This window comes from Agelaius tricolor, unplaced genomic scaffold (assembly GCF_023055355.1).
Source record: "Agelaius tricolor isolate 1412-34295 unplaced genomic scaffold, bAgeTri1.0.p SCAF_3, whole genome shotgun sequence".
In the NCBI taxonomy this organism is placed as follows: Eukaryota; Metazoa; Chordata; class Aves; order Passeriformes; family Icteridae; genus Agelaius; species Agelaius tricolor.
In genome coordinates, this window is record NW_027269263.1 from 25441011 (window position 1) to 25467143 (window position 26133).

Genomic DNA, 26133 nt, shown 5'->3' on the forward strand with positions numbered 1-26133 from the left:
CTTTAATGGAAGTAAGCAAGCAGGTCCTAATCTGCATTCACTTTTTTCTACTTCATTTACCTGTATGATGAATTAAGCATGGAGACGGCACAGATAACTAACTTAAATTGATGACCATATTTCTAGGAAAAAATAGTCCTTGGAATCCTCTTCCAAATCTCTCCTCAAAATTTGCTTCCCTCAGGAAGCCCACCAATAACTTAATGAATGTCGGCAGAAACAACCATCCATAAGAGTTATGGGTTTCATAATTCAGTACAATTTTGTACTTGTCCATTTGTTTATACCTTGAGAGTCCCATTCCAGGTTTCTTCTTTACTATATTATAAAAATACAGACTGTGCTGCAAAATTAAGCTTAATACAATAAAGGTGATTATGTGTTGGGATCAGTGGAACAAGATAATGTCTGAATGATTGGCTTTTTAGGACTGGTCTGGATCCACCTCAGGCTGACCCACTACACTAGAGCTGGTTAATTGTTATGGTGTGAGTACTTCCAATATGAAGCAGCACAGTAGAAGGATGAGAAGAACAGGTTTTAATGAGAGAAAGAAGAAATACAGCAATACAACTGATACAAAAATTACACAATATAACACAAGAGTCTAATAAATTAGCAGAAAACTTGAGAAACAGGAAGAAAGTTTCAGATGGTTGAAGAAAGAGGCTTGCTCAAAAAGATACAATCTTAAGTCTTCATAGATATATATACATTCTTGGCAGTATAGGAAACATACAGTTCTAACATAGAAAATATTGACTGAAGTGGTAGTATCAATTCCTGAAGAATATTTGCATATGGTACATTATGAAGTATACACACAGGCAATTTAGCATTCAAGAAGTCTCCAAGTAAAGGAAAACATTATGGATTCCTTTTTGGTAGACAGACATCTCCTTCTAACAGCAGCAATTGGATCTATTCAGTATTCCATATGAAAACAAACACACAAACCTGAAAACAGCAAACATTAAGCAAGACCTTTTGCACAGTGAATTATGCACCAATTTGGCAGCAAGATTCAAAAGAAAAAATACTCCTGCCTCACCTCTTGCCTTTCATGATCAAATTATTTCCCTTCTTCCCAGTAACCTCTAAAGCTTGCCTTCCTGGGGATGTGAATTAGGTGAGAGTGGGTCATACCTAAGTGAGAAGAGTGGTCAGTAGCTGTTAACCCTAAAACCAAATCAGGGAATGTTTACAGGAAGAGGTGCACATCAGCCCCAACTCCTAACAGCAGCAGAACACAGCCTTTGATAAGTTCTGATACAAAAGTCTAAGCATTACCAGGGAACGGAAAAGCTCCAGATAAAAGGAGTGACTCTGTCCTATTGCTGCTCTTTTGACACTTCGGAAGCCTACAAAGGAAGTCTGTCTCTTAGGAGTCACACACAAGTGAATACATCTCCTGCAAAGCACCTAAGCCCCATTCCTGGATTAAAGATCTACTTGCTACCAGTGTCCTCAACTGACACTTTATTTTCTTCCTAGAGCCCCACCTACACAGCCATTTAGGTGATGCTAAAAGGAGTTTTGCCAACAATTGCCACAGCACAGAGGTCTCTGAAGGATGAGGGGAAGCTACAATGGGAAGCATATGACACACAGAAAAACATTCTTTCTTCAGTCATCACTAATTCAGGAGAGAGTAACAAGTGCTCATTACTAAAGTGCTTGTACCAAGGAGTCAGCAAAAAATACTGCAGAAACTATTGCCAGGATTGCTTAAAATTAATTCCATCTTCGGGATGAAAGTGGAATTATAAATAAAATTCTGTATAAAAAATCAAGCAAAGTGCTCATACAGCATTTTTGCATCCCTGTATAAGCATTCTCTATTCCATTCAATCATTACTAATTGGAGGATGGATAAGCCACATCCACTCCACCTAGGCAACTGTCAGGGATAGAGGATAAAGAGAAAAACCGATTCAGGCATTAGTGAGGCAGAATTTTATTACAGATGCTGAAGAAATAATAGCAACCAAAAGGACTTCAAAAGTGGTTAGCATTACAGTTAAGAAAACTACTTCTGAAACTGGGGAAACCTAGGCACAAATTTAAAAATGGCTTAAAAATAATCCTGGTGATATACATGATTAAATATGTAAAGAAGACTTTAGGTCCAGATTCATATCCATGGGAAAAAGAATAGAGGTAAATGAAAGTACAAAAAAGAGAAACAAAATAATTTGAGGAAATATCATAGGCAGGAAACCCTATCACAACAAAAGGTCAGCATCCAGGAATGTCTTCCTGCTACTGCCTACATCCAACCCAGAACTTGAGTTCTTGGAGCCCTAGCAGAGCCAGCCCCTAGGCTTCATACCTGCTTTAAGGACCTGCTGATCTAAACCTCCTTGAGGCTGATCGAATGACCCTGTTTAAAGCAGCATCAGCCACGGGCAGGGCGGGTGCAGGGGAGGCTCCACAGAGCCAAAGCACACAGGTTTTCAGTGCAGTGGAAGGAAGGAGACGGACTTCACACAGAACTTAAAGGAAGAGATGCAGAGCTTGATTACACACAGCTTGAGCACACAGCACAGAAAGCAGCAAGTTTTTCTATGGAAATGAAACAAAGATAAAATAGAGGGTTTTTTTTTTAAAAAAAAAGCTGCTGAAGACTACCAGTCTGGTGAGCGTTTCCTGTCTCTACATGGACAAGAAACTGTGGATCCTTCCCAGTGTCTGCAAACTTCAGAATGTATCATGTGATTTCCCTCTGTAGCCCTGCCAGAAGTCTCTTGCTGCAGTTTGTTCTTTTGAACATTTCCTCTTACATTTTAGCTCTCATTTATTAGCCAATTAAGAAGCAGCTTATCAAGATTCTTTTCTTTCCCTTCCCTGTGTTCCTTGGCAATCTGTGCTGCCTTTAGACCCCATTTTGGGAAATGCTAGGACTAGCAGGCAGGAGATGTTGAGGAACATGTATTTGTTTTACATGTTTAAGACAGGGCAAATGGCCATACAGGCACTCACAGCAGCTCAGGTGCAAAGACTTGACAAGTGAAAACAAAGTGAAGCAGCTTTTCTAATAAAAGATGTAAAATTAGATTTGAAATACTTCCAGAGTTTGCTTGGTAAAATACAATTCTTTTGCCTTTGGATAGCAAGAATTAAGTTTTTGTTTACCTTTCAAGTAAGTAACGGGATAGTTTGATATGAAAAAAATACAGCCTATTTGCTAGACAAGCCTTGCAGTGGGACATCTGGCAATACACATTTACATCATGAAGGGGTGTGTGTGTGTGTATACACATATATATCTGTATGTATGTATATACACACACATATATATATATTTATAAAGCTTATTCAAACCTCTTAAATTAAGAAATAATTTGTTTATGCTCCTCAATAAAAATTCAAAATGGTTCTATTCAGGGAGATTTAGTAATACTTGTATTCTGAAAACACCTGCTCTTTACCAGTGGGAAAGGTTTAAGCACAACTGCTGGATCCCAGCGCTTTCTGAGATCAAGATCAGGCAGCTGTGGAGCCAAAGCACATTAACATAGCAGCTGGAGAGTACATGTTCAGCCCCTACTGCTGAAAGCAGCAAACTTGTTCAGGGGAAGGCAGACTCAACCATGCCTGTGCCAACCTCCTGTGGGAAAGAACAAGTAAGGCTCGTGTAATGAAGAACATGTGTTCAAGGGTCAGTCTTGCTGAGGAGGCATTAGCATCTTAGAATCATTAGGGAGGGAAGGAAATTCCTGGGAGTGAAGTTCTGAAGTCCAGAAAGAAACAGGAGGCCAGGTTGAAATGTAGGTCAGAGCTTCCTGGAAGGAATGTCAGGACAGACATTGCACCAGCCCTACCAACCCTTTTGTTTATGAGTTTATGACTGAGGATGCACAGCAGCACCTTGGCGTGGATTCCCTCTAGCCTATCATTTCATAAAGTTTAGACAAAGGCCTCAGAACTAATGGAAGAAAGTGGCCAAATTCCTCAGCAGTTGGCAAGAGAATGCTGGAGAAGAGCTGAAGGCAGCTAAGAGGGAAGAGAGAGACAATCAGAGAAAAGGTCAGACTTAGAGCTTTGGAGCTTTGAAAGACACCTGCAGAGTCATCGCACTTAGCTCAGCACTCCTGTGGTCACCCATCTCAGGAGAACCCTTTGCAGAAGTGGTCAGACCAGAAGAGCTTCTTCAGCCTAGGGTCCATCTTTTGCAGTTTGGTTACTACTGTTTAAGTTTCTGCAGGGGATAACTTATCCTAGTGCATTACAGATAGTCCCACAGGTGAGAAACAAACTATAAAACCCTCCCCAACTGGTTTGGGTGGCCTATGAAAAGGAAAGGTGGGAAGGAAAAAGTTCACAAGTGGGATTGCATACAGCATGGATGCTACAACAGAGGAAGACAGACAATAAATCCAAAATATTTGTGAAGCATCCTGTTCCTATTTAGGTTTCACTCAGCACTGTTCTGTGATCACTGCAAGCTTTGCAGACCTCAAGCACACAGGTGCCTGCAGACCACCCGTGAACATCCACACTGGGACATGAAAAGCTTGGATTGCAATGTCATACTGAGCAGTGCAGGAACAGCCAACATGAATTTGTTTAAATTTCACCAGCTGTGCCTTTGGATGAAAGATCTACTGGACAGTTTGTACATTTCTGGCTTTTATCCCATAATACAGCTAAAGCCTATTATTATTATTATTGAAACACAGATATCAAACATTATAAATAGCCTGCATTTATGGTGCTTCTATTGAGATCAAATGCTTGATTCTCTGTCAGTAATGGCTATTGAAGATACTGACATTTCTCTTTTTGTTTGTTTAGGAATGGACCTTTCTTTAATAGCACAAAGTAACGGAAAGGATTGGTTGCTCTCTCTTTTGGAAATCCGAGATTATTTTCAGTTCTCATCCACACAGCTGGAGAAGGTCAGGAAGCAATCTTTAAATATTAAGATTTGAGCATAAATCAAGCCAACTAATGACACTTATTTTGGGACCTTGTAATAGAATTGCAGTTATTTTTAAAATGCAACTTTAAAATGTTTTTCAGTAAGCCAGAATTACTTGTAAGAGTCAATATACACCAAGAGTGTGGTATAAATTTGAGCTGCTATACATTATTATTTCTGTTTTGACTGTACATTCCCCTTTTATGGTGCCTGCCTTCTGTTTCAGTTCTCAAGCGAGAAAGTCAGTACACAACTCTAGGTCTAGTTATTTCTGTTACAAATACATGTAAAAAGAATTTGTGTGTTATTTTAAAATCTGAACCTCTTAAGAGTGGTGGTAAAGGGAGAGGACCATGGATGTCAGAGGGTCCAGAAGGATGAAACGAGTAAGTAGAAAAAAACATGCACAATAATTTCAGTTTTACTGGCAGTATCATAAACAGTCCCTAGAAACTTTGGGGAATAAGACACAAATGGTCTTGGGCAGTCTAGGCCTCAAGAACAAAAGGAATCAAAATGAGTGAGGAAAAAATGAGTGGCATCATCCTCATTAGGACTGAGGAAGCCAGCTGCAAGTTAAAGCACTGATGCACTTCCAGTCCTATCCATATCCTAGATCACTGAGTGCTCACAAAAGCCAGCCTAGAAGAGGGACTGGATTTCATGACCATGAAGTGATTTAAGCTGTCATAGAACTGCATCCTCTAAAGCAAACTGTCCAGGAGGCCTTTAAGATTTAAAGCTGAGAAGGTACAAGGGTCAAAATATGCTGATCACATGAAAGTAGTCAAGTTTTGGTCCCATTCAACCCTTTTACAATAAGCCACTTTGTAACAGAGAAACTTTTTCCTTGTCTACTAAATTGCAGTTGCTTTTTCAGAATCCTGTGTTCAATACAGACAGTGTAACATGGGCTAACAGTGCACTCACCCTGTTGAGCCAAGTTCTGTTCTGATAAGCTGCCAATAACCTGAGCCACAGCAGTGTGAAAGGGAAGGCAGCACATCAAGAACAGTTTCATATCCAGCTGTAGCTCAAGCCACATTGCTTTATCCATCTACAAAGGAAGTTCATGGGAGGTAGATTTTACCCCTTGCTATGACTGTGTCTTACCACACACTACCATTACCTCTTATCTGATTTCTGCAAATTTCCAAGTTGAATAATTTGGATGTATTTTTTAGCATTTAAAATTCCAGGTGGCAAAATAAACACATATACAGGAGGGAATTAAATATAATGAGAAAATGAATAAAGCACACCACCAAGCATTTTAAATATTAGCCTTTGGTTGAGAGGCCTTTGGTTTGATCTCTGATATCCATATATCCACTGCCATGTTTCTTGTGTGATAATATATTTTGCATCAGAGACCAAAAAAGCTCTGCAAAGTCAAATTGAAATTTAAACAAGTGTTGTTTGGCATCTTTAGTTTGTGTTAGACCAGGTGGCAGCTGTTGGGAGATAATTTTGTTTTAACAACTTTTTGTTTTGTTAGCAAAGAAAAACATTGTCCAGCCAAATCCTGCTGACAGTGAATAAATATTTCTCCTCCATCAGACCAAATATTTTCATTTGCCATCCTAATAACTAGGGCTAAAAGATCTAAAAGGATTTTTCTTTCTATATGGACTCAAATATATTTAAAAGGTTTGGTGTTTCATGGGAGGTAATTATTACTCTGTACTCTTCACTGCTGAGGTTAGTATGGAGTACTGCACCACACTTTGGTCATTATACATCCAAAACTGGAGAGATTTGTAAGGAAAGCAAAGTCAGATAACAGGACCTCTGCAGAATGACTGAGGAAAGTAGAACATCAAAGAAGTTTATTGACAAATCTTCTCATGTGTACAAGACAGTAATGATGATGTACTGGCACTGGATCTAGGAATAATTGACCAAACATGAGCCTGAGCACATCTATGGAGAAGGATTCCATCAGAACCTGTTAAGGTGACATCCACCACCACTGGGTCAAGAAGTCCCTGAGCCACAAATAGCTGAGGAATAGTCTGGAGAATATCCCTACACAATAGTTTCCCTCAGCATCTGTTTAGTCCCTGTCACATACAAGATCCCAGAGCAGCCTGGCCCTTTACACTGACCAAGTGCCATTCTCTCACTCTGCTCAGATGACATAGTATGAAATCTGTTAATTCTAAAAAGCAGTTAGCTCTGGGAACAAGCCACTTGCAGAACTACAGCCACCCTTCACAAAATAGTTTACAGGTCAAGGACAGTTTAGTGTACTTGTCCTCTTGTTTGTTAAAAAAAAAAAAAGGAAAAAAAGAAGAAAGGGATAACCTACAAGATTACAGAATTTAGTGTGGGCAAACAACTCCATGCAGTCCACCATATAAATTAATGAGAAAGTTGCAAATTTAGCACTTCTGAAAAAACCATAAAATTTCCAATATTGTAACAAACAGTCACATGGAGACAGGTGTGCTTGGGACAAAGTCTGAAATCTCAGTAAAACTTGCTACTCTATCAGATACCATCTTGCATTTAGAAATCTAAGTACATGATTCAGTGATGTCCAGCAATCCTCTGCTGGGAGTAAAACTGTCCCATTTCTCTGACTGATGGCAGAAGCCTTCAAATTTGCAAATCTTGCCTGTAGTTGACAGAGCTACATTTAATTGCATTTGAAAGATGCTCTGCATTTGAAAGATGATCTGTAACTCTCTACATTTGCTTCCATGACACAACAATTTAATTTCTGTCATGAACACATACACTTAAAAAAAGGGACAAGTTACCTTCTTATCACAGATCTTTGCCTAGATTTAAGCCTTTACCTAGATTTTTAGCTGTAAAGTGAAGTGATATAAAAAGATGTAGTGTTAAATTGTAATCCAATCCAAGAAGCAAATATTGTCTTTGGAGTGCTTTCCAGGTAGAAGGAGAAGAAATTATTTAACCCTATATAACTTGTTTCTTTACTTCACAGGACTACTAATTAGAAATGGGATAGGGAAAATGCATTTATTGTTAGCTCTGCTCTTCACAAAGGATTTTGGCTGCTGATATTCTTTGTCATAACCCATAATTTACTGTGGACTTCCTGCTAAATGTTTCAAAAAGTTGCAAAGCTCTAAGAAGCAAATGTTCTGTTTTCACAAAAATCCCTATCTTGGGTAACGAGCCAAAGAACACAGAACTGCACTCAGACCTTGACATGCTCAATATATTAAGACAACTCATTAGAGCTAATGCACACTTCAGTGTGTTCATAAACATTATTTTAAAGGCAGCAATAAATTATGCCAAGAAATCTTTCAGGTTCATGAAGGAACCTCCAACATGTATATACAGTCATTTCAAATGACATAATTATGAGGAAATGTGGATCGTAACAGAGTGCATGACATACACAGATGGAACCTGGTTATCAAATCGAGAGAAGTCAGGCTTTGTGTGCTGTACACTGTTAGCAATATTTTTCTTCAAGGAGAATATTAAATAGATCAAAATAAATGACCTGATGGCTGTTTTATACAGAGGTGATGAGAGGCAGAGAAAACAAGTGAGTCCAGGTGTTCATATGGGCCACTTCTATGACTGCATTAAGTTAGACCATGGAAATCAGTTAAATTGCTTGTAGAAAATCTATTTGTTCAAAGTAGGATCAGGACTTCCTCCAAAAAGTCATCGTTTGATCACAGCTGTGTCTAATGTCAAGGCTGTAATTTCACACTACACCATCTTTGCCAATAAAGTAAATGTGGGCTATCCTGAGCCTCAGGCCAGTAACACAGTACGTGCTGACACAGCTGTTTTGAGGTAACTGCTGTTACTGCACTGCTGCAATGAGAATAGTGACAAGCAAAAAAGCCTGAAAAGGGTGAATTTTTTACCTGGTGGACTCATGAACTGGTTTATAACATGGCCACAAAACCCCATGTTGACACATCTGCTGGAGGAAAATGAACAACTCATGATGGACAGGGCTTTTTAGGCCAGTTTCATTACCAAGAGCAGCATATAATAAAACTGGGCCCCAAGTGAGCCACCAAAGTAGATTCTCCAGGATTTTTACTAAGGACTGCAGCAAAGGAATAAAGAGATAGCAGCTTTTATAAATGTGAGATCGGTCACCAATTCCAGTACCAATGCAACTCAGGCTACTTCTGACTTCATCTGAAACTGTGAACACAGTGATAATTAATATCCTAAATCTGATTATATTTCCAGGTTGGTATCATAGTGTTACACACCATAAACTATGATTTGGATCCCATAGAAAAAGGTCAGGAGTACCCTTTCTGGGATACACAACATCAGATCATGAGATGATGGTGGATGAGTTGATGGAAAAATATTGATGGAAGATACATTTAGGCTGTCACAACAATTAGCTAGGAACAAAAAATATCTGGGCACTTTGTGAGGATCTCAAGTTAAGAATGAGGAAGACTTCTTCAGAAGCATGGACAATGCTTCAAACACAATCTATCCAAAGCAGCTGTTCTAGACTTGTCAAAAAAAAAATTGCTTACCACAGAGAAAATAAAAGTGTTTCATCATCTTAGCCTAATCTTTAGTTATAGAAGAATACACTCTACCACTAAGAGGAGGCTTATCTTCTGAATAACTATGAAAAGCATCTGATTTTTTTTTTCCTACAACCTCCTTAAGACATCAACCACTCAGCTTCCAGTCACTTACACAAAATAAAGGACACAGAACACAGTGTTACTGGTCAATGAAAAACGGCAACACGTTCTCTTCCCAGAACCTGTGTGTGAGGGAGAAGACAGGCACTATACAGTGAAAGAACACTGTAAGTCATACTCCCTTCTCTATGAATTGGTAGTTCCCTCTTTACCATCTGTGAAAAAGTCCACATATTTCACAGTGTTCATGCAAAATCACTAATAGAGGCCAGGGAGTTGAAAGAAAACACTCATCTTCTGACATACCATCAAGAGTTCCACCCTAACCTGCTGACTAGTGTTACCTTCCCTGCTTTCCATCCTAGGAAAGATTGCTCTGCACCACCAGCATCTAAAAAGCCCTTTACTCTATAGAATCTGCAAATCACAATAAATACTCTAAGTAACTGATGCAGTGTTTTGTCCTGGAAGTGTAGGTGGGTCCAAGTAGAGTATTCCACACAAAGAAGTGGTGCTCTCACCATTAGAGACATGGGAGCTTTGCTTTGTTATGTGTCAGACAGCAAAAGGAAGAGAGGGCAATGAAACCATTAACCAGCTCCTCTGTGAGGTTAGCATGAGTTTCCTGCTCCTTGTAACACCACCACAGAGAAAAAAGCAACCTGCATAACCTCATACCAAACATCCAGACTTCATCATCAGTTAACTAAGTTACAATAAACAAAATACACAGCTGTAGTTCTCTCATGGATTCTTAATCCCACAGATTAAAGTTGTGATCTAAGGAAAAGTGAAAGAACATTAGTGAAAAGCAAGTATGGTGTTCAAACAAAACACTGCATGTTGTTAAGCTCACAGATAATTTCCTTTAAGAAAATTACTTCAGGACATAAGCAAAAATGTACAATCGATCATTATATCAAATCAAACAATTACATTAAGGTTCAGTTTACAAAAGGTTAACAAACAATTAATAGCTGGCTTAATAAATAGGTGTTTACTTCTCATCTCTGTCAATCCAATAGATAGCTTCTAGCTATCTGTAATACCTTCTACTGATGTGCTTATAACCTTCCCTAAAATTTACTTACAACACATTTCTCTAACATGAATTACAACTTACAGACATCATTTATTAACCCTTCATAAAATTCTAAATAAACCTTAATATGAAGCAGGACTAACTTTATACTATTTCAGCCCCATACCCCAGGACACATGAAATACTAGCTCTTTCAAGTTTTTATTTAAAATTCTACATTTTAGCTGGGTGCCACATCACTAGTTGAAGAATCACAAATGCCTATCATGGCTTAGCCAACACACTGCAGACACAAGCAGTGAAACAAAAGTGGTGGGGGACAATCACAGGGAACAGTTCAGGTTCTTCCAAAAGAAATGTCCTGGCTGTTTTTGTTGGAACAAACATTGATACCATGACAAAAGAATCAGAGAGGAAAAAAATGGAGTCTGTTGTAAATCAAAACATTGCTTTTCCTTCTTTTTAGAAATGAAAAACTACAACATATCATTAGATAAATAAATAATACAGAAAACACAAAGGTAGATTCCAACCCTCATCACTAGGATCTTAAAAAGGGACAGCCATCTATTTCTTGGGTGCATCCCAAACTTCTCTTACCTGCAAATTTTCAATATACTTAGAAGTCCTATTTAGTGTATCAGTCTTAAGGGAACATGATGTATTATATTGAGGTCTCCTTTTTTTTCCATCCAGTATTTTCAGCTTCAACCCCCCACCTCAGTTTTTTTCCATCAAACTGCCTGCTGTTAGTTTAATAAAGTTCTGCTCAGACTTATACTTTTCCTTCACTTTCAGAGCCTCTCTCTTCATTTTCACAGTTGTCCACAAGGTCTTCATTCTCCTGTGTCTTTTCTTCTTCCTCCTCCTCCTCTTCCCCATCATCTCCAAAAGTCTCTTCCTGCATTGTAGTAAAAGTGAAAGACCTGGCAGCAACTTGTGCAGCCAGACCAGATGTGAAGTTAAAATCTGTTGATATGTGGAGCTGGGCCAGCCTATGCTTGATTTTTGAATGTAATTCATCCTTAGAGGGAGGCTGTGAAGCCTCTACTCCATCCACACTACTTGGCTTGAGCTCTTCAGCATCCCCTTCACACTGATAATACATTCTTCCTTCAGCCCCTGTAGAAACATCTTTATCTGTAATACTGTCTTTGTTTTTCTCCACCTCAGGATCTGCATACAAATATTCTGTCCTGCTTTTATCAGCAGCATTCACTTCTGGATTAGAGTCTTTTTCTTCAGATTTATCACAGCTTTGGCTGCAGTCCTGCTTTTCTGTATCTGAATTCATATGTGATTCCACATTATTTAGTAGCTTCAATGGTTCTACAGGAGACAAGGGTTTCACTGCAGCTTAAAAAGGGGGAAGAAATTAAATGATAACTAAAAGTGAGCTGCTATATACAAATAATTTATTTGCCTGAAAAGATGCAAGATTATAAGGGTTAAAATTACTTTAAAAAATCCCAAAACAACAGAAACACAACCCACACCAAAACTTAAAAGTATTTTCTAATCACAGAGCTGAAGTGAAATGTGACGGCTACTTGTAACTATTCCTTAAAATCTGTGATGTGAAGAGACAGCACAAAATTGATGGTGTTTAAAGCCAGCATCAAACACAGAGGATGTATTCAGTGTTAAAGCAAAACCCAAGTAAAACTACTGTAGTGCATACAGATTTAACTGTCTTCTTGTGAACAACAGTTTACCTAATCCACTAAAGACAGCTGGTACATGAAAAAGTCCTTATAGGCAGTATCTGATCTCATACAGCACAACATACAAATACAACACATAACCACACAGTCAGGTCAGGTGTCCTCACAAATAAAGTGTGGTTTAATTTAGCCTCTCTTGAAGTTAGTAGCAGCAGTGAGTCCCATTGCCAGCAACGGGATGCTTGCCAGGAAGTCTCTCCTCCCAGAGTTAAGGGTTAGTGTAACTCGGTACAATCGCTCCTTGAAGAACAGGCGGCTTTCATGTTAACAAAACGATATAATGTCCATTTCCAAGTAACAGATTCCCTAAACTGCAGCAGCTCCATTATAGTAGCAGCACGAGCATAAATGAGAGCGGCAGCAGCAGATTCCCAAGTTGCATTTCCCTTTCTAATTCCATTCTGACTTTACCCCTGCAAGCAGAGATGAAAATAACTCTGGGAAATACACAAACTTTTCATGGGAAGCAAAATTTATGGTATTAGGATTTTTCAACCGCATCCTATTTCAGTATTACTTTAGCTAGCTGAAGGCAGGCACATCATTATGGTTGTCACATTGATAACTATTGTCATTAGCACACTGAGAGACTGTGGCATTGAATGTGTATTGCTTTAGAACTTGATATACCAAAGGAGCATTGCACCAGACTCGTCTCAGTTGTTTACGGAGTAGTTCTTTCCCTGTCTTGTAAAAAATATGTTGCTACTTATTTCTGCCCATTTGCTTGAAGAGACAGGAATATGCACAGTAATCTTATCATTTGGGAGCAAACTTCTTGCCTACTTCCTCCAAAGAATACTTGGAAAGGCAAAATTTCTCAAACAAAAAAGATACTTGAGATTGGTAGCTGGCCAATTTGTGGAGTTGACAAATTAATAAGCAGGGTGAAATTCATCTGTTTTGAGAGCATGGCTTTCCAAATCCGATAAATAGCTATATAACAACTGTTGTATGGACAAGATGGGAGGAGGGGAAACAGCTGGATACAACACAACCACCAACAGAATAAACTGTTTTGCAGGGGACAGGTTAGGGAAGGGCTAGAAGTGATTTTGCAGCAGAAGAAAGTTGTTTGACAGTGTTTGACAAATGGAAATGAAGCTACTAAAAACTTAGCAGACCTTTTCAAAAGCACTTTTATGTAGTGGCTCACAAGAGGCCAAAGGATCAGAAACATAAGCTTACCTACACTCCCATAAACTACCTATTACCCAGACTGTAAGAAGTATTACCATGGTACTGGGCCTTGGAAAACTTGCTTTAGTCTAGTACTCTGCTAAGATGATATTTTTTTCTTCTGGAATCCAACCTATCATCTCAAATTGACTTCATGTTGTGCTCTTAAGACATATCAGCTTGTTTGGAGCTGACCTCTTATGTGGAAACCCTCACCAGCCCCTCCTTAAACGAACCAAAAACCCTCATGTCCTTGTTAGGATAAGTCAGAATGGCTAGTTGGGTGCCTTCACTAACAGATTAAAACCTTTGAATATTTCAGAATCTTTTTCCACAATAATCACAAGTTAGGAAAACACAGGATTTCTGGAATTTGATCATCCTGTAAAAGCAAGATTCAAGAGGACTATGGAAAAGTGGTATCATGGCCATCCATTGGCTTGGGTCAATGGAGACAAGAATATGAACCTTTCTGGATTTCAATCTTCAAGATAAGGCAAGTCAGAAATGTGGAAAGTGCAGATCATATAAATGTCTTTTTAAGGACTGACTTGTGTATGGATAATATACATAATATGCCAGGGTCCATGATACCATATTTACTGACTTGTGTTTCTTTTGAAGAAATATTGAAGGATTTCCCTAAAAATCAGTAGATGTTACAGCAGGTGTACATGTCAGTCTGTCAGATTAGACACACACAATCTGAGCCAACAGAAGACAATATTTAATTACTTTCTTGAACTGCCCTCATGTTTTCCATGTTTGTACAGGATGGAGATAATCAATGATTAGTCCTACGTAGCTGGAGAAAATCATACTTTCTTCCCTCCTCACCCTTTTATCTCTAATCCTAAACCAATGAAATAGGAAAGGAAAAGGAACCAACACGAGCCACAAAGGCTTTCTGGTGAACAGTTATTGCAAAGTGCAGGAGTAAGTTGACTCTTTCCAGCTATGGCCACAGATGACCTGAGGATATGCTGGTAGGTATTACCTGCTCAGGACAAGTATTACCTGCTCAGGTAAGGAAATGTCCTAGGCAAGTTCTCCTGACAAAAACTCTTTCTGCAAGAGTTTCACTAGGTCTGTGAAGACTTAAACTGGAGGTAGGATCACTTTGTCCTCCAACAGTTAGGAAAGGAACACTTGAAGAAATTTATGTGAAGAGTTGTGTGGTGTCTTATCCAACAGAAATACAGAAATCCTATTCCTGAGCAAACTGGTGCAATTTGATGTCTCGGGTTTTTAACGCAACTAGAAGAGAAATCAGTACCAATAGTCAAGTAATCTCTTTTACCACAGCTGTAGCTTAATGGATGTAAAGAAGAAAATTGCTAAGAACAGATATTTTTGATGGTTTGATGTCAAAAGAGACAGTCTCATAAATAGGTATGGTCTGTTACTTTGTGTTCCTAGTAAATTACTGGAAATTTGCAATCCTTGGTCATTTTTCTGGTAGACACTGTCAGAGGCAGAATCCTTGGATATGGTGCCAGACTTGAGGGCTGTTTTGCATAACATAGAACATGGTAGTTTTTAGAAAGCTTTTCCTAACCTGTCTTTAAGAGGAAGAAATGAAAATAAGAGAAAGGAAAAGACAAACTCCTGCCAATTTTAAAGAGAGTAAATCAAATAGCTCAAGCAGTGAGAGGAATCAAGTTTTAACAGACAAGCTGTCTTGTTGAGGCAAGAGAAATTTTCATATCCTGCTTTCAAGTGCAAGTGAATGGAGACACCCAGCAGTCCTCAGAATTAGAAAAGGCTAATTTGAAATAACTCTTCTTCTTAGGTTGTTCATGTTGGGTTTTTTGGGTTTTTTGTCTGTTTGTTTGTTTGGGGTTTTTTTGTGAACATATTCTGTATTCACTCTGTCATGGAAACAAAAGGCAGTTTTATTATTTTATTTCTCTAATATTTCAAAGTCCAGCTCTTCAGTTTAAGCTATATAGTTTTGTACATCCGGGATAATTTTTCTGCTAGTTTCTTTAAATTCTGAAAAGCAATTTATTTATGCACCCTGATAAAAATTCATATTTACTGGAAAGCCATGAAAGAAAGTCAGTTCAATCTACATGCTTTATATCCTGATAGCTTTCTTTATGTCTTAATATTTTTGTGTGTTTAATATTTTAGCTCAGTGTTTTGTTTAAAGCCAAATTCTCACTTCTATGAGTTCATTTCAATATGTAGTAAAATGACTGCTAAAATATAAAAAGATGGAATGGCAACTAAGACCACACAGCTCTGTCAAAGACACTACTACAGCTAAGCAAGGTCTGAATTCCAGCATAGTCAGAAATCCACGGCAGACACCCATGTTTTTTAAGGAAGGTATTAATTTTCAAAAGAAATGCTTACCATGTTCACTGAATAGTAGCTGTTTCCACTTCTGTCTTTCAATTTCTGAAGCTTTGAATCCCAGTACAGATTTCAATTCTTGTAACACCCTCTTAGATTCCTGTCTCTCTCGCTCTTGCCTCTCTCTTTCTTCTTGGGAGAAGCAGTAAAAGTCTTCCCTTTTGTATTCATTATCTGTATCTGAATAATCAACATATGCTTCCAGTTCCTAAAGAAAGAAAGGAAGAAACTCTTGATCTTCACTGTCAGGTGCACTCAATCCTATGATCTGATTCATGATCAAGTGGTGTCAACACAAACCAACCACAGTAACAGGATGGAGCCCTGTTTGAGCAGAGCCAGTGGACCTGACACTGCTCTTGGTGGTATCTATATGATTTTCTAGCAAGCCCACTCATTAACAAGATTTACCTTCATACACAAATAGGAGCAAGTGATATACCTTGAAAATGGGAGACCATTTCTCTGTAATTACAGGTGGAAATAAGCAATGCTGATGTGGGTTTATTTTTTTTTTTAAATTTACACTGTAACCAGTTCTTCGTAGTCATGCATCTTGCTAATTTAACTTACATAAATCCTTATTAAGAGGATATAGAGAATAGCAAACTTCTCTTCCAATTTTAAATATACTGGATTACGAGCATAAAAAAACAGAGCAGCATTTATATTATAACAAATTTTCAATAAAGTAATTAGTTCCAGCTTTTTGATATGGAAAAACAGCTAGAGAGAATACATATGGGGGAGAAGCAAGGGAGGGACAGAGCAGAACAAGGATGTTCACTGTGCTTTCAGAATGGATCTGCCACTCAGTTCTGGGATGGAGGAGGCCCACCTCTCTTTAAGACAGCCCAACCATCACCCAGGAGGTCCTCTAACAACACAAAATTGTTCAGTGTTACAGTAAAAAGATATCCAAAAATGCAGAGACTAAGCAAACGGAAGGCAGGATGATTTGTGCTTGAGTTGTCACTTTTTCAGCTGTGTCTGTTTATCCAGCAAAAGTAGGACTATTTCATATACTGCCTTTTAGCAATTCTCACTTTTTATTACTTTGACTTGTGGTGCTGCTCTCCTTTGGTCACTCATTTCTAATGATATATATGAGAAATGAATACTAGTGCTCTTTTTTCCAGGATGGGGAATACCTCCCCATGGAACAGCAAAAGGAGTGTACACATTTTTTTGACAAGTCCAATTTTGAAGTGGTACTGGCCACTTACTTGTCTGTCTCAGCAAGACAACAAGGTCACTGCACAAGCAACTGAAAAAAAGAATGGATACAGCAAATAATCCTCAATTATTATTTTAAATGATCCTTTGGTTTTTTTTACCTGCTCTTCAGGGATTGGATCTTTGTTTTCTATGTATATGGCAGGCTGTGTTAAAGGTACTGTAGTATGCTGTAGGTTGTCACAGGAAACTTCAATTTTGCCTTTAGGGGAAAAAAGAAAAGGGATTTAAAAGAAATAAAATTGAGTATTGAATGATGTTTCTGACTCACTCAGGCAGGGTCCAGGTATTTTCATAAGCAGGATTTGCATACATGAAAAAAACGGTGAGAAGGTTGGTTAGGTTACACTGAAACTGTTAGACAGCACTTAAGTAACTTGGCTGTTTTTATAGAAGCTGGGTGCAATGGAACTTGGCTGAAACACTTCAACTAACAAATCTCAAAAATTTTATAGACTTTGAAAACCTGCAGATGGCAAGCAAAATCAGTAAAACCAGAGAAGAGACTTTGTTCGGAAGTTTAAAAAAATTATAGATAAAACAGCTTCAAATGACTGGAAAATATTGGAAGAAATAATTAAAGAAAGTTTACAGGAAGGTATTTGCGAGGTAGCGAGGAGACAAATAACAGCCAGTGTGAATTTGTTGAAAATAGAAGATGTTAATTTTGCAATGCAGTAACAGGTCTTGCATATAGAAAGAACTGAAGACATCCTGCATTTTGTTTTCAGTAAGATTTTTGACATGGTGTCATGACATCTTTATAAGGAAAATGCAAAGGCCAGGAAAAGTTGCTATTAGGTGCATAGAACAGCCTCTTGGATCATCACAGCATGATTACCATTTTCAGACTGGAATACATTGAATGAGGATTTGTCTCAAGTCCAATACTCTCCAATATTGGCAATGGGTGAAAGAGAGGTGTTGCATCTCATTAAATCTGCTGATTTGGGGATAATCTGCAAGAACACTGAAGGGCACCACTAGAATAAAAAATAATATTGGAAAATCACTGATACAACCCAGGTAGAAATGGATTTCAGATCCAGAAGTTTGGTGACAATGGCTGCAAATATTTGTGCTTTGGAATAGCCAAGTGCACAAATGCATCACAACTGACTGGGGAGCACCACTGATAAAGAGGTGAGGAGCCTCACCATCAACTCTACCCCACTGCAAGCAAAAAGCCAAACCTCAAACCAGTACGTACAAAGCAACAGCAATGACTGTTAAGACACATGAAATAACATTTCTACTCTGGCACTGATCAGGCTGTGGATGGAACATACTGCCCAGTCTGGGGCCCCTTCATTCAGTAACACAGTGGGGCAACTAGAGGGAATATAGAGGAAAACACTGGACATTATAAAGAAGACTAAATAAAGTATAGTCACCAGGGAAGAGCTGAAGCATAGGGAGCCATATAGAGAAGACAGAAAGAAGCATAATAATCATCTTAGAGAATGTAAGAGCCATCAAGAGGAAATGGATTTCCATTGTGGGTGGATCAGAAGTAATACTTTTAAATTGCAGCAAGAGGTACTTCTATTCAGTAATAACATTCTACTGGTAATGGAATTAAGTGCTGGAATAGATGCCTGGAAATACTGTAAAATGTCTCTGAAGGGAGTTTTTTAGGAAGAGGTAAACAACATTTACTCACAAATACTAATTTACCCTTGAGAAGTGAAATGGGTTAAATGACCTTGCCAAGCCCCACCTAACCCTATTTTCCATTTCTAATCTATACACTGAACACTTAGGGAGGGTGAGATTGCAGCAGAGTACCATAGCCTTGGTCTTATAAATATCTAAAAAAGTTGTGTCCATTTGCAAAGATGGTTTAAAAAGAAAAAGGATGGAATTTAAACAGTTTGAGGGACAGTGTTTCAAAGATTAGTAATACAATGCTGTAAGTAGCTAAAAAGAGTACTCCATTCTGTAATATTAACAGTAGATTACTACATGCTTACATTGTTGAAGCTTTAAGTGATACATTTTATCAGTGAAAAAAAGCGAAAGAATAAAGAAAAGAAGCTGAAAGTTCTAGGAAATGAGCAAAGATGCATATGTAGATGAATGATAGATAGGTCCATCGTTGCCCAAGGAATTTAAATAGAGGCAATCTCCCTTAAATGTGCTAAAGCCCCACTTGTTCTGAGGTTCTGCTCTGTACCTGACAGGATCAGTGAGTAAGTAAAGGCACTGATTCTAGAAATACACCAAATCATGTAAAGGAGGAAGCCAAACTGCATTCCCTGAAGGAACTATATGCTGAAATATAAGATACATGCTGGTGTCACCACCAATGACAGGCTGACAGGAGGGTGTGAGTGTCCAATCTATTACACTGAAAGGCTTTGCTTTGGGTCTTTAATGTACCTGTAAGAAAACAGGTCTGACATATAATGATTCAGGGCAAGAAGCATGTACTGCTTGTTCAAGGGGACTCATCTCTTTATACAGATGCTCTGCTGGCTGAACTAGTTAGTTGGACTAAACATCTATGGCAGCAGAAGTGCTCAGCATCCACTTAGACAAAAGGCTCTAAGCCCATGGGGTTCTTGAAACAGCTCTTGTCAAAAGATTGATTTAGTTTTGGATAGTAATGCATAAATGTAAAAGCTGTGCTGAGCTGTTATATTTATTCAACAGGAAGGTATCTTCTCCCAAAGAGTTTTCAGAAAGTATTGGGAAAAAAAAAAGAAGTAATTTACATAACATGACTGACAGACCAGCTGTTAAAATTTGTAGGAAGACAGCAAAATAATTGAACTTGATTTCATGTACAGATTGACAAGGTCAACTCACAGAAACTGGATGGCTTAGAAATATATCAGGAAAGTCAAATGTTGTCAGATAAAAATAGTTTTCAATGACCAAAATAAATTAAAGTAGCTCCTGTGAATTAGTTCAGTAAACTTGTTGCAAAATAGAGGTTCAATCCCAGCACGTTTCCAGGAAAGTAGTGGGCAAAAGTGAAGGATTATTTTATTTTTTATTTCCCATGCAATCCCTTCTAGATCACACACAAGGTTATTTTTGTACTGAACTTTAAAAGAAGCAAGTTATAATAAAAAGGCCTGCTGAGAAATTTATACACAAAGTAAAAATAAAATTAAAGTAACTAAAAATACTATTGTGTGGAGTCTAGAAAGAACTTTTAAGCAAAGGGGAAAAAAGATCAGTAGAACTGTAGGTTGTGAAGGTCTCAACAAAACACAATAGGTCAGCACATGCAAATATATCAGGCTACACCTAACATCCTCACAGGCTGTTTTACACAGCACTGAGGGGGAAGCTGTAAGACTGCACTATCAGGCAAAGTGCATGAGTTTGTTTATACCATGTCTGGACCTGCACAGAACCTGCAAGAAGCCTCCCAGTGCTCCAAGTTCTGATGTAAGCATGAACAAGCTTGGCCTGCCTGCTTCTAGGCCCACAGCAATATTTATCCATCTACTGGATATTCCATCCATGCATCATTAAGAGCATAGTGCACTTCAGATTTGGATTTCTGTAGGTAACTTGCTGATACCCCAAGTTCCCCCCTCCAATTTTCCTAGTGCAGTCTCCATTACCAGCATTTTTCAGATGCTGGGCTGTGCCTTCCTAGGACAGTAAAAATGCTCCTGGAAAAAAGAAAGATTAGAAATTACAGGTTCAATTCCATGTCAGGAGAGCCTAAATTCACTTCAGTTATTTAAGCTGGTTATGCTGCACAAGAACAGCATGGGCAGTACAGATCCCTAAGGAGAAGGACAAGAAACAAACACTGGGATATGCTGGTCACTAAGACTTTTAAGAACACCAAAGGTTAACTCACTCTTTGAGAGAGGAAGTAAATGGGTTTTATATGCTCAACATGTCCTCCATGATTTGAAATGTTCCAGGAAATGTGATTGTCAAAAAACTTTCATGACAATGTCATTATCATTTCAATTAATGGCATCATTTTAATGCAGTAAATAAATGAAGATCTTGAGGGCAATTCATTAAAATCCAACCCCTTCACAGGTGATTTCACCCATCAAAGACAAAAAGCAATTATCAGTCTACCTGAAAATGTAACCATCTGAATCCAGAGGTCTAACAGACTGAGTTAGCATGGTTGCATTTTTTGCTGAAACAAAAGCTTCAAGGCCATCAAAATGAAAAAGTCTGATATAAGGACACAGTTTTTCAAAGTGTATGGCTTTAAGACCTTCTTCAGCTAAAATTCTGATACACAGGCTGAACACTGTCACCGATTCATTTGACCATTTCATCTCTGAAGTGTATCCCATTAACTGCTAAATTAATCTCTCACATTTACCTTTTTTATTTGGGTTTCTTCCACTCATTTTTTCCACCTGAGAAATGGCTTCTTCCCAGCAGCTGTTGCTTGCCTGGATATGAGGCTGAATAAACTTTAGTTTTTGTTCCAGAACCTGACGGGCTTCTGTTGTCAACTCAGGTGTCTCCTTAGTGCTAACAAGCTTTTCAAGCTCATCCTCAAGAATTATTACCCTAAGTAATGAGGAGACAAACAGCAGTAAGTAATAATAAATATTTGACTCCACCATTCTTTCCATTATTTAATGTAAAATACTGTTATTTCCTTTAAGTTTTAAGAACCCAACTCAGTCAATTAGTCAAAGATGTCCCAAAATTTTAAAATTAAAATATTTTTTCTACATCAAGATACATTGCTTATGTATAAGATTAGCAATGCAATACCTGCGATTGTTATAGTAATTCTTACATGTAAGGTTAAAGGAGTAGGACAGTCTCAACTGTTTCACCAAGGCAGTGACAAATCTTTAAGAATATTTACTAGTTAGTTACTATGAGCTGAATGTTCTTATAAAGCATTAGATATGTGGAAAAATCAATGGAAGATGATTATGTTTTTTAAGGGAGTCACAAATGCAAGGCAAAATCTTAGCGCACTGCTTATCTTCAAGTTTTCAGATACTCAAAGAATACCCAGGAAAAATATCAGATTCCATAGTAAACCTTTGGGCCCATACTGAGTGAAGATATGGCTATGACTGCAGAGACTTTTTTTGCTTTTAACTGGGGACACAAGCTGCCAACCCAAAGAACTTCAAGTCCCAATCCTTCTGTTAATTCAGGTGTAGACTCACTCATTGAGCAGGGCCTTGAGGTGCAGCTGCAGGCTGCGCACGGCTGTCTGCAGGCTGTTGAGCTCCCTGCACTGCTGCTTGCCCCTGGCTGCCCACTGCAGGCCCGCCTGGTGCTGCGTTTCGAAGTAGCGGTAGAACTCGTAGCTCCTGCGGAGCTCGGCCAGGCAGGCGGCGTGCGTGCCGGGGAGGCCCTGGGCCACGTCGCGCAGGATGCGGTGAGGCAGCCGCTCCGGGCACGCCGAGGGCTCGGGGCACGCGTTGGCCGGGGAGAGCAGCAGCGCCAGCCTCCTGAAAAACTCTGAACTCTGCCCTACCCAGAGCTGAAAGAGGACCTGCAAAACAGGGGAGGGTTAGCTCCGTGCACCTGTGTACATTTACTTCCAAAGTAAATGTACGAATACACCATGGGAAAACATTCCTTGGCCGGCAACGGGAACTTTGAAAAACTGCAAAAATCCGCTGACTGTTTTTGAAGGGTATTCCAGAGCGCGTGAGGTTCAGATCTTGTGAACCTTAGGTGACTGTTAATTCCTTGATGAAGGATATTAAATGCAATTATGCTCATAAAGTTGTCAGAGTCCAAAACCTCATATTCCCGTCGGCCAGTTTCATTATTTGCTATAATCTCCACATACCCTACGGCTCATAAAGGGCTGCCAAAATTCCAGTGGCAGCAAAGACATTTTTCCCTTTATAAGGCCAAGCTGTCATTTCTACAATCTAATAACTACTGCATTGCCCCACACCCAACTTCGAAACATGAGCCTAATTGCACTGTACTTCAACAAAAAAAATATTCTGCATCTGAAGAAAGTTGGGCTGCCAACTTATTTCTTTTTTCAGCCAAAGTAAGAAATTCCACCAATACTACTAAGGAAGGAAAGTCTTTTATGAAATGGATTGATTCACAATGTTATATATGATACTAAAGAGGACAGTCCATCTAGGAGCAAGGCAGTCCAAAATTTCAATTTCTTGAGAAGTTCCACTTCCAATGAAATGAAAAGAACAGTTTTCTTAGTTTAGAGAAGTTTGCTCAGGAGACCATGACAGTACAGCAGCACCTTTTATGTCTAAAATGCAAAGGAAAGGTTATGATACTTTTCTCTGCAATAATGGCCCTTATTAAAAGGGATCAGCTATAGGTGATTATGAGGTGGAGACTGAAACTTGTTCGCAAGCATTCCAGACCAAGGAAGGCAAAACATTTACTCATCACATCAAAAATACTTGGATGCAAACTGAGAAAGTATTCCAAAAGAAAAAAGAATCTCAATTTACAAAAGATGCTCATGAGAAAAAAGAATACATGAATGACATGAAATTAATTTGGGGTATACATGCAAGACTGATTTGGCTGGGTGCAAAAATACAAAGCAAACAAATGGGCAGCAATCACTCAAGTGTCCCTGAACGTGTAGTGCCCTGGATAAAAAAATCAAAAGCTCATGCTGTAATAAGCACAAAAGAAGACCAATCCCTTCCACCAGATATAAATCACAGGCAGTAAAAAAATAGCATACAGAAATAGTGGACTTCAGGAACTGATAATAATAATCAAAAACCTACCTGAAAAAAAGGCACAACAACAAGAGAAAAGGAAATTCCAGATGTATTTATGGTTGCAAGCAGTTTGCTCTGTTAGTAACTACTGATGATCTTTGCTGACACAAAATATCCACCTGGCTCTCCTCAGCTTAAACTGGGATGTTTTTCTTAAGTGAAAAATCTTCACTCTTTAAATTGCTTTACTTCAAGGACAAGGTAGCCAAAAGACACATTTGTCATATGGCTTAGCATGACCTACACTTTATTATAGAGGCAAATTCTCTTAAAGTGAAAAAACAAAACCAAAGAGGACTGCACATACATCCAAGGCTCACCACACAAATATGTCCCAGGGTTATCAAAGTATGTTATACCTACACAGGAATCTGCTTAGGACTGATTTTTGTGAATTTAGCTTGGTTCAGCTATACCACACCCAGCCTACATTGCTGGCTTTTATGAGTTACCATAAATTGAGATTTTCTAGTTGTTGTGATCTTAAGTGTATCCAGAAAGCATCCTAACCAGTTTAACTAAAACAGAGTTCAGTTAAATTACTGCAAGTTGCAGGTAAACAAAGGCTTAGCTTACAAGCTTGGGCACCTCTTACTGGCTTCTTGTGCTTAAAAAGAAGTGGGTAAATTAGCAGGCTTACATGGTTGCAATTAGAACTTCAGCTAATGAAGTGCAAGAAAAAAAATCCCAAAAGCTGCTATTTATTGTAGTTCTTAGCTTACAGCTAATTAGACAAAGCATCAAAGCTTAGTAATCACTATTACTGGTAGCATTTACTGTCAGAACAAAAGAAGTCAAGGTCTATAAATTAAGAGAAAAAAAATGTAACAAAAGCCAACCCCAGAGAACACACAGAAGTCATATAATAATGGAATTTTCCATTAAAAAAGACAATGCTAAAGGGGAACTGCCCTGGCAGAGGGTCATTAGAGTATAGAAGGCTTGCATTCAAATTAGATCTTCCTTCCAATTGACTCATTCAAATTAAAAAAAACTAACATCTCAAAACAAAATACATAAAAAGGCCATTATATGGTTGTCACTCTGTTCAGTTAAAAGTTTTTCAAAGATCAAAGAACCACACTGGCTCACGGCAGCAGGGGTCCAAGCTTATGATTTCTGCTCCTCAGTATGACTAAATGCAGCTACTCCCTTTGGCATTTACAACTAATTTGTGATTTTTGATGTCTCTCTTTTTATTCATATCAAGAGATTAGATAAAAAAAAAGAATTAAGTACAAATCCAGAAATTATTTTATTCAGCTGGGATCAGGTTAAATCAGAGAGCAAAAAATCATGTTTAAGGGGATTGATCAAGCTGATTATAGAACAACTGTCTTGAACTTCCATCATTTGCAGAAAAATATCCTAATGTTGTATTGAGTAACTTCTCTTTCTCTACATGCACAAAGAAATCAGGTGAATGCTGATAAATGTAGAACACATGATAAGAGCCTGACTGATTACACCTTACCCTCCATTCAGTGTGTTGCTACAGGCTAGGACATACAAGCCACAGGACTTCGTGACAACAGAAAGATGTTCACCAGGAGCCTGCATGGATGCATGAAGCCCTTCTAGGAGAGCTTACCTTGAGTGCAGGCAAGCTGAAGCCATCAGTTAGATTGTGTGCCTCCTCTTCAGAGACCTGCTCCTCACTCAGTCCCAGGCCCAGCTCCTTAAAGGGGACCACACAGATGTAGCTGGTCACGTTGTCACTCTCCGAGTTCAGAGGGTAAGTTTAGCTGGAGTTAAGGTGGTAAACAAAGCCACTTTTGCATTAAACACACACAAAAGGAAAGAAATACTTAATAAGGTTTCTCATTCCAGGCAATTTTTATGAAATCACATACTTTCATCCCAAATCTACCTGAATCCTGTTTTGCAATCCTTATTTGAAGCACAATTTTTAAAGGCTCTTAGAAGGATGAGAGATAAGACACTGACAAAACACCTATGTCAAAATAGAAACATAAAAAGAAACAAAGTAGATTAATGAAAAATCCCTGCATCCCTTTTAAATGAGTGAAACATCTTAATTTTAAATATTGAGTTTCCAAGAAATAGTTCATGTCAATCTTAAACCAGAAATTAACAGAGGAAAGAGAACAATTGTGCAATTTTAAGTTTTAAAGGTGGCCTGTGTTATAGACTAAACTCAGGATGTGTATTCACTGAGAGGTCTGTCTGTGGATGGACTGCTCAGAGAGGCCTTTACAGTAAAAGATCTTTGACATTTCAGAGAGCTCTGTGAAGAACAGGAGCTCCCTGTGTCATAACATTAACTTTATTGATTACATCATTGCAAAGACATTATGATCTTGGCAGGATGAGTGGCAAACTGGTATCTATC

The 26133-nt window shown here is 38.5% G+C and overlaps 1 protein-coding gene across 5 annotated transcripts in view; it reads right to left on the reverse strand.

Annotated features, from left to right (window-relative positions):
- Window positions 1–525: 525 nt before the first annotated feature.
- VEZT (vezatin, adherens junctions transmembrane protein) overlaps window positions 526–26133 on the reverse strand; it is a 59631-nt gene continuing 34023 nt past the window's right edge. For 3 of the 5 annotated variants that reach the window (XM_071423259.1, XM_071423258.1, XM_071423260.1), the window contains 6 exons: window positions 25372–25519; window positions 22218–22549; window positions 21404–21597; window positions 17190–17290; window positions 15853–16060; window positions 526–11944 (listed from right to left, as the gene is read on the reverse strand). In XM_071423259.1, coding sequence (XP_071279360.1) covers window positions 11364–11944; window positions 15853–16060; window positions 17190–17290; window positions 21404–21597; window positions 22218–22549; window positions 25372–25519 — 1564 coding nt within the window. In that variant the 3' untranslated portion in view covers window positions 526–11363. The other 2 variants (XM_071423262.1, XM_071423261.1) reach the window with 1 other exon arrangement.